This window comes from Alosa sapidissima, chromosome 16 (genome assembly GCF_018492685.1).
Source record: "Alosa sapidissima isolate fAloSap1 chromosome 16, fAloSap1.pri, whole genome shotgun sequence".
Classification (NCBI taxonomy): Eukaryota; Metazoa; Chordata; class Actinopteri; order Clupeiformes; family Clupeidae; genus Alosa; species Alosa sapidissima.
In genome coordinates, this window is record NC_055972.1 from 31677553 (window position 1) to 31689827 (window position 12275).

At 40.3% G+C, this 12275-nt stretch overlaps 1 protein-coding gene across 1 annotated transcript in view; it reads left to right on the plus strand.

Moving 5' to 3' along the window:
* Positions 1-12275, plus strand: part of LOC121685007 (GTP-binding protein 2-like) — a 51986-nt gene that overhangs the window by 7091 nt on the left and 32620 nt on the right. The window contains exon 2 of the mRNA XM_042065233.1: positions 1219-1245. Within this exon, the coding sequence (XP_041921167.1) occupies positions 1219-1245 (27 nt within the window). The remainder of the gene's footprint in view (positions 1-1218; positions 1246-12275) is intronic.

Genomic DNA, 12275 nt, shown 5'->3' on the forward strand with positions numbered 1-12275 from the left:
CAAATTGAAGTGTGATTTATTTTCGCGGAACGGATGTACAGGACTGAGCGGCGGTCATATTTTGTACCGCTATGTGGTACATCTAGTTAAAACCGGCTGTGTTGTCATAAGTATTGTGTTGAGTGAATATATGAAGCACTTCGCTCTTTCTGTTTGAAATATCAATATCGTATCGATATCGTATATCGCCAATCAGCCCCAAAATATCGGGATATCAGTTTTGGTCCATATCGCCCAGCCCTAATACCTTTGCATCACATGGCAATCTCAGTTGTCATTCTTTTATTTATTCCATTAGACTTAACCTATATTTTGCAAACTTCAACTTTGTTGTTTAAATTTTACCTGAAGACACTTTGAAATCATGCTCTACCTGCACTAATTAAGGTCTCTCATCCCTGATGAGCCCTCGCTCTAATCTTGTCTTTCCTTTTCTCCTTCAAAGGCTTTCTGTCCAAAAATGTTTTGCTACTATATAATTATTTATTGTACCCTCATGATCATAGATACATCAATCAGATACTGATATCGGTCCGATACGGATTCAAATAGCTGAATCAGGTATTGTGACTATTGGGCTGATCTAGTGAACTTAAAGGAACACGCCAACTTTTTTGGGACTTTAGCTTATTCACCGTATACCCCGGAGTTAGATAAGTCGATACATACCCTTCTCATCTCCATGTAACTCGGTCTGACTCACCGCTACCCACCGCTAGCCTAGCTTAGCACAGGTGCCTCGAAGTGGCAACTAGTAGTAACTACACGCACAAAGATGACAATGGTATGTATCGACTTATCTTACTCTGGGGAATACGGTGAATAAGCTAAAGTCCCCAAAAGTCGGAGTGTTCCTTTAATTCTAAATGTTAACGTGCACGCTACATAATGCATTAGCAGTGGGTCGGTAGACCAAGGCCTATACATTTTGCCAGAGGCAGAGCTCACGTAGCATGGAGAGAGCAAAAATCATGTGGTAAGCAGTGTATTTCACACTTCGGTAACAAGCTTTAACTTGGTTAAACATGCCAAAACATCCACTTGAATTTAGAACACAGTTTATCCTAATTTTCATATGTGAAGCCCTCATGTTTCATCCTATAGATTTGTATGCCTGTTTTTATTGTTGAATTTGAATTTTGTGCGTGTGCATGATATAGCCTTTTTTTGTCTCAGACAGCTTCATCCCTAATCGCCCTGCTTTCTGTTCTCCTTTAGGCTGAAGAGGGGAACATAGAATATAAGGTGAGCACAACCCATCTCATGAATGATGTTTCAAGATTTAGGTTATTAGTATGGGGGCAACTAAGTTTTCGAGAGAGATAGTGCTGCACGGAAGTGTGACAATAGTGTAGAGATCAGTGTTTCCCATACATTGACTTATTTGTGGCGGCCCACCACAATATCAACATTGACCACCACACAATGATGTTGTACTTTAAATTGGATGGAATTCGTTCATTGTAGAGATATGTGCACCTTTGCGCAGCCTCCCCTTGTCTCTCAACAAACTTACATGCATGTTTAAAGAAAACATTAAGTCCACTGGCTAAATCGTGCTTAAACCTACATCATAACCACGCTGCGCTAATTTGTTAAAAACAGTTAATTCTGCAAACCTACCACCACAAATACAATTCAATTCTGTGGGAAACACTGAAAGATGCACCAATATGGAATTTTAGGGCCGATAACGATAACCGATCGGTTTGTTGCGGTCGATACCGATACGATAACTGATATTATTACACGGCTCTTCACAAGGCAAGTAGAACGCTCCATTGGCTTGAATGGGATTTCCCAAAGTTCTACGGTAAAATATTTTCATGTAATTACCACTGCAAACATATAATTACCGCTGTCAATGGCAACGGGTTTTGTGCTTCTGATACGTCTTTCATATCACTACGCAAGGACTGGAAAGTGAAAGCAGACGGCTGATCAGCTGTGTTCTAAAGAATGTTTGACTCAAGTTCAGCGTGTGTTGTTGCAAACTATTTGTTTCTCAGCAAATGCCACGATGAACGGTAACAAATAGGCTAGGCTATGTAGGCTAAATTCATATCGTGGGGAGTTAATTATTTAGTTTTGGCAAGTAGCGGTGTAATAAGTGGGATAATGTATAGAACGCCGGTCATTATTGGGAAAATAAGTCCCTTCAGGGCGCTGCGCGTCGGGGTCCAGGTTCGCCCTGTCGGGACTTATTTTCCCAATAATGACCGGCGTTCTATACATTATCCCTTACATATTACTTTTGGGGAAAAAAAGTGAATTGGGGACAGCATTTAATAAGCATCATTTAATTGCAATAATTTTTACCTACTACCAGTGATGGACAGAACTCATAATAGTCCTCAATGGTACAGCAGTCAACAAAATAGCAGTAGCCTAGCCCTATGTGTGGCTCCTTTAAGTGAGGTTAACGTCAGTGAATTACGAGTGAGTGGCCAGCGACAGTGTATGAATCGTTTTCATATCTGTGGAGTAGAACAGTGGTCTCGAACTCAAATGAGCTGGGGGCCTCTTCTGCCAACGTCATCTGATTGGAGGGCCGGCTATTTCTGAAAATGTAATGTTTTTTTTTTTCCAAATACCACACAAAACTGCAAACAAAAGGTGTCTTTTTAGACACCTGTGCTAGCAACCTTAGCTTATAAATAAAATAATGATAAAATAAATATTAATACCAACTATAAAAACAAACAAAAAGCATAAAAACAGGTATGTGTGTATTTCACACCAAATAACAATATTTTCCTCTCATAACTTATTTAAACCTGCATGGCAAACTTTAGGCGCCAGGGTTCAGAAAACAACACCATTGGATTTTGACTAAAAAATGTTTAAAAGGTTTGAAAGTGGTCAGAGATAAAGTCCTACTGTAAATATAAAAATCTTTGAGTATCAACAAAAGTTTATGAAGGGGGTAAATTTACCCATCTAATTGGCCACTCTAGCAAGCACCTCAAATTATGCACCTTTCAGTAAATACTGGATGTTGAACATAGTATTTGAGCAGGTTTACTTTCTTTTTTGTCATATTACCCATATAACAAATGAACAGGACAACAGTAGGCCTAAGATGTAAACCAACAATAGTAAACTATTACTAGCCTATAACCACAAACCGTTATTATAGGCCTACAATAATGTAGCCTGGTCAAATCAGTTCCTATCGTGGGTGACTTTGTAGTTCTTAAGAGACCTATTTTTCTACCCCTGCTGTCTGTACCACGTCCATTACGGACACTATCATCATGATTACCACTGCCACATCCAGCTATGTTGGGCAGAGGGTCGAAATAAGCATGGTATGCTTAGTGGACACCGTCGTATACACGCAAAGACGCACCTCCATTCACAGACGCACCGTGACTATCACTGTCGTCGATCATAATCTCCAAAAGGCAGATATTCTCCTTCAGAATCAGAATAGGTGAATAACAGCCTACCCAAGACTTCATCACACGTGAAAGTTTTTTCAAAATTTGGTGTCGGCCTGTTTCTGCTTCAATTTGTGCAAAATTATGGCCTGCATCGCTTATTATGGCCTGCATCGTCATTACAAACAAATGCACGTCTTCGTGTTTCTCGCGTGTACAACATTTCCTGAAAACTTTGTGCAGCAAATTTGGGCTTGAATCGAAGCTCTGGATGTCTACTAGTGGAGGAGAGTAGCCTACAAATGGGATTTGTCACTGTCTTGGATCTATCGTCTATTTTAACCAGTGTTGTTTTTTTGTAGCAATTAAAAATACCCTCAAGGGCCGAATTACATATTATTTTGACATTAGGTCACGGGCCGGAATTGGGCCGGGCGCGGGCCGGAGTTTGAGACCCCTGGAGTAGAAGCTCAACGCAGATAAACGGCTAAGCTGAGAAAGAGCTATAGCGACCAAATCAGAGATTGTGAGGGAAACTTATGATTAGTTTCAACTGCGGGTAACTGAATAAAGCTGCAACTCCTCGGACTGTGTCTTATGTCCGTCTACTCTGTTGCACACAACCTGCTGCAGGATAAATGAAAGGGGTTAGCCTAGGGCTGAACGATTTATTGCATTTGCGATAATATGATGAAACGCGATTTTCAAACCGCAAAGGCTGCGATTACCAGACATGTGGACTCGAGTCACATGACTTGGACTCGAGTCAGACTCGAGTCATGATTTTAATGACTTCATACTCGACTTGATAAAATTCGGCATGACTTGCGACTCGACTTGGACTTGAATACTATTCACTCGAGACTTGACTCAGACTTTGCCTCTTTAACTTGTAATGACTTGACATGTCTCGAGTCAAAAAATGAATTTCCTGATCGTGGACCAGTCATCCCAGAGATGCTTTCACCTCGCAACGAAAAAAACAAAATACATAAACAGGCAGAGCACAGTGATCAGTGCTGCTGTTACCACCACGCATCACGCACTGTGTGTAGGGCACCAAGAGACAGAGGAAGGACCAATAATAAATAAATATTAGCTTTACTGCAAACTGATTTGTATTTTTGTTAGAGAATGTTTACAATGTCAAAATGTATCAACAGCATGTTACATAAGGATGATCCAACTTGAACGTATGCTAGCAGCCTACTCCATTTAATTGAGAACGCGTCTCAGCGCACACGAAAGGGAGAGAAACTTGGGCCTATGAAGGGAAATCATGAAGGAAACAAAGACGAGATTAAGCTGTTTGTGCCAACTTAATATCATGCGTATCGTTGTTAATATTGTGCTATACATGTGGCACAAACATTGTTAGAGTTTGTGGACTAGGCTAGCCATAGCTATATTTAAATGGAGCTGGTAGTGACAGTGCACCTTTTACAAATGAGTTAAACAGCATCACATGTATAGTATTTAAGAAATTAATACTTTAAAACAAAATGACTTTGTCATTATTATCCTTTAAATAAATAGAAGTGTTTTACTTTTACCTTTGTGGTTACTCAGTAATTTTGTGATTTATGCTGTATTTAATATGCCATATAAGAAGCTTTAATCGCAATTAATCTAGATTAATTCATTTTAATTCAAAATATGAGAGAAATTAGTTTTTTTTTTTTATTGTTTGACAGCCCTAATAAAAACGTAAAATATTTAACTGCAGCAATTTACTAATGTAGCCTATGTGACGATTCTTCTCGTCACCATTTATTGTAATCATTAACCATGACCTTGGCTTCCCTTATGAGTCGCCACTGGCAGACAGCCTAATAAATTGTTTGCAGGCAAATCTGTGGCCTAGCGCAGTGAAATGCCATCAGTCAAATTAGTACTCATCCTTACAGTGGACACCGCAATTTGGAAAAACAATATATATTTGCTGCTATGAGTGTCTTGTAGCTATCCGTTTCGTACAGATTACTCAGGTATGCTCATGCGTATATTTCACAGGTATGCACATGCATATATCGTAAAAGATTTCAAGACAAAACCATTGAACATATTTTAATCTGTATTTATAAAAAAAAATACTGTAGATTAGATTGATATGTTAAAATTATGATCGATAGTCTAATAATGTAATTATTAAGTGAAGAGTACCTGATGACTTGTTCAGGACTTGAAAAAGATTGGGACTTGGACTTGGACTCGACTTGGCTTTGAGGTGACTTGGACTTGGACTCGACTTGCCCTTCTCTGTCTTTACTTGGGACTTGACTTGGACTTGACTGCTAAGACTTGGGACTTACTTGTGACTTGCCAAACAGTGACTTGGTCCCACCTCTGGCGATTACACTTTGTAATATGTGACATTACCAAAACGCATTTATTGCGCTTGCCAACGTGCCACCGACTCTTCAGTGTCAAGAAAGGTCTGATCAGTAGAGCTACTTTGGTTAAAAAATACACGTCTTCATTACCTTTTGCTCGAACCTGCCATGTCCCTGGTTCATAATTCCCCTGTGCTGCTACTCTGGCTGGTAACTTCGTTCAGTTGTCCAGCTGACGATTAAAACTCCACGACTGTTTAGGCTGCACAGCAGCCATTAACCTGTGCACTGGGGACTTTGTTTACTGGGGACTTTGAGTACAGTGACAGTGGGGGCATTTGCGATATCCAAGGGGGTTGGCGGCGCAAACATTTCATCTCACAGGTAATGAATTGATGCATAATGTTATCCGCAAGTAGTTGACACAGCTAACCATCAAAAACCCAGCTGTTCTAACATTAGCTTACCAGCTAAGGTTCTAGGCTACATACATGCTGATAACTGCTGATTACTTTGCCTGTTTAAAGAATTTTGTCTCCGCGATTGGCTTTGTTGTGATATGAACAAACTAGTTAATTTGCATGCATGCGTATTGCACTGCAGTGTTGATGATGCTAACCTTTAGTTAACACCGAGCGGAGCGGCCATTCGGCCGCATTTATTTGCGCTGCAACAATCTACAGTAGTTTGTTTCGATTCACGTGCAAGTAGCCTACAGAGGAGAGGAGCGGGTCTGTGTGTGCGCGTGTGTGTGTGCGCGCGCGTGTATGGAGAGCACAGGACAAGGAGAAGCCGTGTCAGTGCCACTGCATGTAGACCTAACTGTTAACTAACGAAAGAAGATCATAGCCTGACTGCCGCCCCTTCTGAAAAAGCAGGAGGCTACCTTTAAACATAATTGTTACCAAGAGGAAATAACAAAATAAATCATGCATGATTTATCATGACTACACGGTGGTAGCGAAAATCGAAATCTGCTTTTGATAGCCTACCGGTGCCACTCCACAAAACGAAAAAATATCTTAATTTGCTGTCTATGTTGTTGACAGTGTTGGGGGTAATGCAACTACGCAAATCAAAACAGTGTCTTAATTTGCCCTACTTCTTGACTGCAATGTAGTCAATTGACTGCTTGACATGTCATTTTTATTTTTCTGTACAATACACAAATACATCTGCTTTATGCCGCAGAATTACATTCATATTTGGCTGACTGCAGACACGCACTTCCCTCCCCTTATTCCAAGATTAAGATAGTATGAAGTGCTTTTTGTATAGGCTACTATCATAAAAAATTGTTAAAACAAATAGCTATTTGCAATTTGACAAAACACTGGTCACTGTAGAACTAGGCCTACTTATGTACCCGTCCCACCTAAGAGTTTGTTTATTTGTTTCCCCAACTAGCGCGGTAAAGTGCAAACACACCAGCACAAGATGGCTCTAGGTAGGCTGAGCTCTGCTCTGCTAAGATTAAATGGAGGATCATTCATGAGAGGATTTTAGGATGCAGATTCATATCCACAGATCTTGTTAGAATGGTGAAATACATTCACACCGCTGACATTATTTTGAGGAATAAGTAGCCTGTAGCCAACCAAGCTCAAGTAACCAGGCGAGCCTAGTTGGGAAATTAGGGCTTTAAAAAATATCGGCACAAATTATCGGCCGGAATTCTGCTATCAGATCGATAATAATATTTTCATTTTTTCACTTATCGGCCAATTATATATTGACTGCCGAAATATCGTGCATCCCTACTATGTAATTGTTAAAACTTCAATGAAGATATTATTGTAGACAATATCTTCATTCTCAACACGCACAGCCTGACACAGCTGTTTAAGCACATGCTGAATCATTAAGCGACTGGAGTCAGTCATGATTTAAGCCTTTAGATGATATTTGACTAATATGTGTACATTTTATTTTTTATTTTATTATTCAAAAGCGCAGGCGTCAGTCTACAAATTTGTGAGCAGTGAAGAAAGAAATTGAGATGCCTATAGTCTAAAATGAGAAGCTACTCTCTTTGTCTCCAAGAGGTCCAGTTAATATGTTTACCTCCCATGCTGTATTACTGAAGAAATACAACAAAATCATTCTCATATCTAACATCCAAGTCCATTTAAGTCCTTGATGGCAATGTGATTTTAAATCATGAATATCAAGCACGTTGTTATAAATATCCCTCCTAGCAAATGTGTATCGTATTTTCTGGACTATAAGTCACTTTTTTCATAATTTGGCTGGTCCTGCGACTTAGTCAGGTGTGACTTATATATCAAAATGTTATATATCAAAATGTATATAATTTAACATGTTTTTAAATGTTAGTCAGTATGAATTGACATGAACCCTACATGAAACATTACCGTGCACAGCCGCGAGAGGGCACTCTAGGCTTGTGGAATGAGATCGGGAGCTTGGTGAAATTGCGACAGGTCAGACATTTTTTCGTACTTAAGCCCAAAAGTTAGAGGAGGTTCGGGGGGGGGGGGGGGGGGTCACCACTGGGAAAATTTATTAAATATTGCTCTGTAAATGTGCAAGTTCTACACACTTTCAGTCAGAGATTAGGGCTTGCACAATGCCTAAATCATGCGTGCATACCGTAAATCCTCAAATTATGGTCGGGATTCTATTTATAGCCGGGCATCAGATTCGGACAAATAAAGGCCGGACCCCAAATAGCATACAAGCCATGGCAATAATTGCGTACATTGTTTCGATTTAACTCAACGAAATAATTTTATATTGTTGGTTGGTTTGATACTGTTGCCAAAGTCGTTGTCCTACATTGGGTCTCCAACACGTTGCTCTCAAGCTACCAGTCGCTTGCTGCCCCTTTCTGAGCTTGCCAGAGGCTGAAGCAGTACAAGCAGTATTAGCTTACATTTCCAGCCTACGAATTTAGTAAAAAAGTAAATCATGCATAATTTTAAAAAAAAAACTCAATTTAGGCTACCGTATAAGGTTTCCATTACAGCGCAGGTTCAATGAATGAATTAAAGCGCATGAGCAAAAAATATGATGTAAAATATCAGATAATAAACAGATAATGCAGATATAGTTACAATGGTGCTTCTAGGGTACATATGATGGTTGCTATGCCAAATAAAGTGGTTGTTATGCTGGTTGCTAGGGTAATCATGTTGGTTTCTATGGTGGTTGCTAGGTTGACATTGTAGAGGTGGTTATTAGGTGGTTAGGGTAAATCATATGGTTGCAAGGGTGTTGCTTGGTACTTATGGGGGTTGCTATGCAAAATAAAGTGGTTGCTATGGTGGTTGCTAAGGTAATCATGTTGGTTCCTAGGGTGATTCCTAGGTTGACATTAAAGTGGTGGTTACTAGGTTGTTGCTAGAATAATTGAGATGGTTGCTAGGTTGTTGTTAGGGAACATATGGTGGTTGCTATGCAAAATAAAGCAGTTATGATGGTTGCTAGGGTAATCGTGTTAGTTGCTAGGCTGACATTATAGTGGTGGTTGCTAGGTTGTTGCTAGGGTAATTCTAGATGATTGCTATGGTGTTGCAATGGTACATATGGTGGTTGCTATGCAACATAAAGCTGTTGTTATTATATATATTATGCTAGGGTAATCATGTTGGTTGCTAGGTTGACATTAGTTTTTGTTGCTAGGTTGTTGCTAGGGTAATTAAGATGGTTGCAAGGGTGTTGCTAGGGTGGTTGTGGTGGTTGCTATAGTAACTCAAGTGGTTGCTAGGCTGGTTGCCAGGGTCATCATGTTGGTTGCTATGTTTATTGCTAGGTTGTCATTGTGGAAGGTTAGTTGTGATGGTTGCTATGCTGGTTGCTAGGTTAATCTCATTGGTTGCTATATTGGTTGCTAGGTTGTAACTGTGGAAGTGGTTGCTAGGCTGTTGCTAGGGTACTTGAGGTGGTTGCTAGGCTGTTTCTAGGGTAGTTATGGTGGTTGCTATACTGGTTGCAAGGTTAATCATGTTGGTTGCTAGGAACTGTGAAAGTGGTTAATAGGCTGTTGCTAGGTTGCTGCAAGGGTATCCATGGTGGCTACTATCAGAAATAAATGAGTTACTATAGTGGTTTGCTAGCTGACGGCCCTCCAAGTCGCCAGTGATCCAAGCGCAGCGAGACAACGAGTGTGTGTGTATGTCAGTGTAAATGCAGTAGACGTTACTCACGACCGATTACTCAGAACCGGGAGATTCCGCTCAGTCCTGACTCAGAGGAATCGGAGGCAGCTATGTCCCAGCTAGCCGAGAATGCGACTCCGGTGGAGATGTTGCTGCAGTCAGCCTGCAGTGCACACCTCAACAGCAGCAGCGGGTAGTTGGCGGTTGGCACTCCGGTGGGCTCAGCACCGGAGGCAAAACGCAGTTGTCCTTAGGAGGTCTGGCTCCGGTGGGCCCAGCACCGGAGGCAAATCGAGTCCGTCTCCGAAGGAGAATGCAACAGGAGCTATCAAGTCAGCTACCCAGGTCAGGTTAGATTCAGCTACAAAATAGCACTGACAAATAGCTAGCGGAAAGTCTGACCAGCACTTGACCGGTAACTTAAAAGAGAAGGAGTAAACAAGTACTATGCGCCGATGTTACGGAGTAAGTGGGTCTATGAACAATGGTCTCCACAAACTACAGGCAGCAAAGTATCCTCTCTCTCTCCAATGCAAACTCGGACTGGGACTGATGAGCCTTCTCCTCTCTGAGGAGATGGAACCTTCACATTCCCCGCGATTTCGCGGGCATAAACAAATAACAAATAATCATTGGCTGAGTATAAAATTTAAATAAAAACAAACAAACAAAGACATTTGATTGGTTGACATGTACAGTATTCCAACACAACATAACCATGACAAACCCAAAGCATTGTGGTCATTGTAGTGACAAAACAGTGCAGTAATAAACACTAAACAGATTTTACAGGTGCTTACATAATCATGTTGGTTGCTATGGAAACTGACATTTATGCTTTGTTTCAATGGTTGCTATGTTGGTTGCTAGGTAGGTGGTGGTTTAATATAGTTGGCTGGAGGCTTAGTTGATGATAACTGACAGTTGGAATGGTTGAACAGTTAAACAGTTGAGTAGTTTTAAATAGTGAATTACTTTCATTTTGAAACAGTTGTGGGCAGAGGAAGCAGTGGAACAGGATCTGTAGCAAAGATTCTATATTTAACAAGATGAATCATAAGAGGATTCGCCAATGGAGTGAAATGGTACTAGTTCCGGACTCCTAAATAGGCGTGTCAAAACATAAACTTTTCTCTAAATAAGCAATAAGAAAATCTAAATATAATTTTGTATACTATTTCATAGTCATTGTTTGTGTGTGATGCCAATGAAACACTATGAAATAATTTAATTTGACCTGTTCTGCCCTACAAAGCCAAAGTGCAGTAACTACATTTTTTGTGATTCACTTTTTTACACCAATATAAAATGCCATATCCTCTGATCAATCTATCAAAATCTCATTAATCTACTGAAACATTTCCTGAAGATATAGGGATTTTCATTTTCCAGTATCTGCTAAAATACAGTGTGAAAGACAAACAACAATGCTGTTTTTCTCAGTTTGGAATTTTCGTAGATACTGCACTTTGGCTTTGTAGAGGGCAGTGTTAACCGAGCTAGTTAGCTAGCTAGCTAACGTTAGCACAGTAAGTGGAAAGTGAATGAGAACAGCTAGTTATGTTCACTAGCTAGCTAGCAGCTAAGGACTTTGGTTAAACTAATATATTGTTGCAAACTAACCTGAATTAACATACGTTCAGAAACTTTGTGGTAGTCTACTAGTTCTAGCAAAAATATGTTAGGTTAGTTTATCAACCGTCTCTGAGTCTAGAGCCTTTGAGAACAGGTGGCTGTGCACCAGAGCTTTGCTGAGACAGTGACAGATCACGAACAAAGCTATTTTTGTCTCTATTTGTTTCGTTGGAAAATACAACTCAGGTCAGACATGTCAGAACCCAGAAAATGGGTTCATAATTTACATCGCTGAATGTAGGCTAAGGGATTGGTCATAATCCGAGAAAATGTGTTTCTCCCACTGGACCTCCCGCTAGACTCCTAAAGGGGCATGACCGTTGCGAACTCCACGTCACAGTGTGCCAAAATGTATCCTCTTATGAATCGTCTCGCTTTATCAACCGTCTCTGTCTGTAGTCTTAAGAGATTGTATGCTTAAAGCCTGAGAAACTGACAGTTGCTGCAGGTGGCCTGGCCACCTGGCCCAGGATTCTAATTGCTTAACCCCCGATTGACGCAAAGTGCGTCAAAAAACAATCATGAAATTAAATCAAATTGCATCATATTTTCAGTCTATACTTCTCTTCGTTCACCTACGCACCCATTACTCTCGTTTGAATTACTTGCGAACCCGTGAACGCATAGATCTGGCAAGCATATCAGATGAAAGAGGAGACACAGGGCTATCCATTGGTACCAAGTATGTCGATCCTTCTGGGTTATAAAACAGACGAAGTGACAGCAAAATAATAACTTCATATAGCTCGACTTACCTCACGTTTTTGTCTGTTTTTGTGGCAAAGCATGTTTATAATCCAATG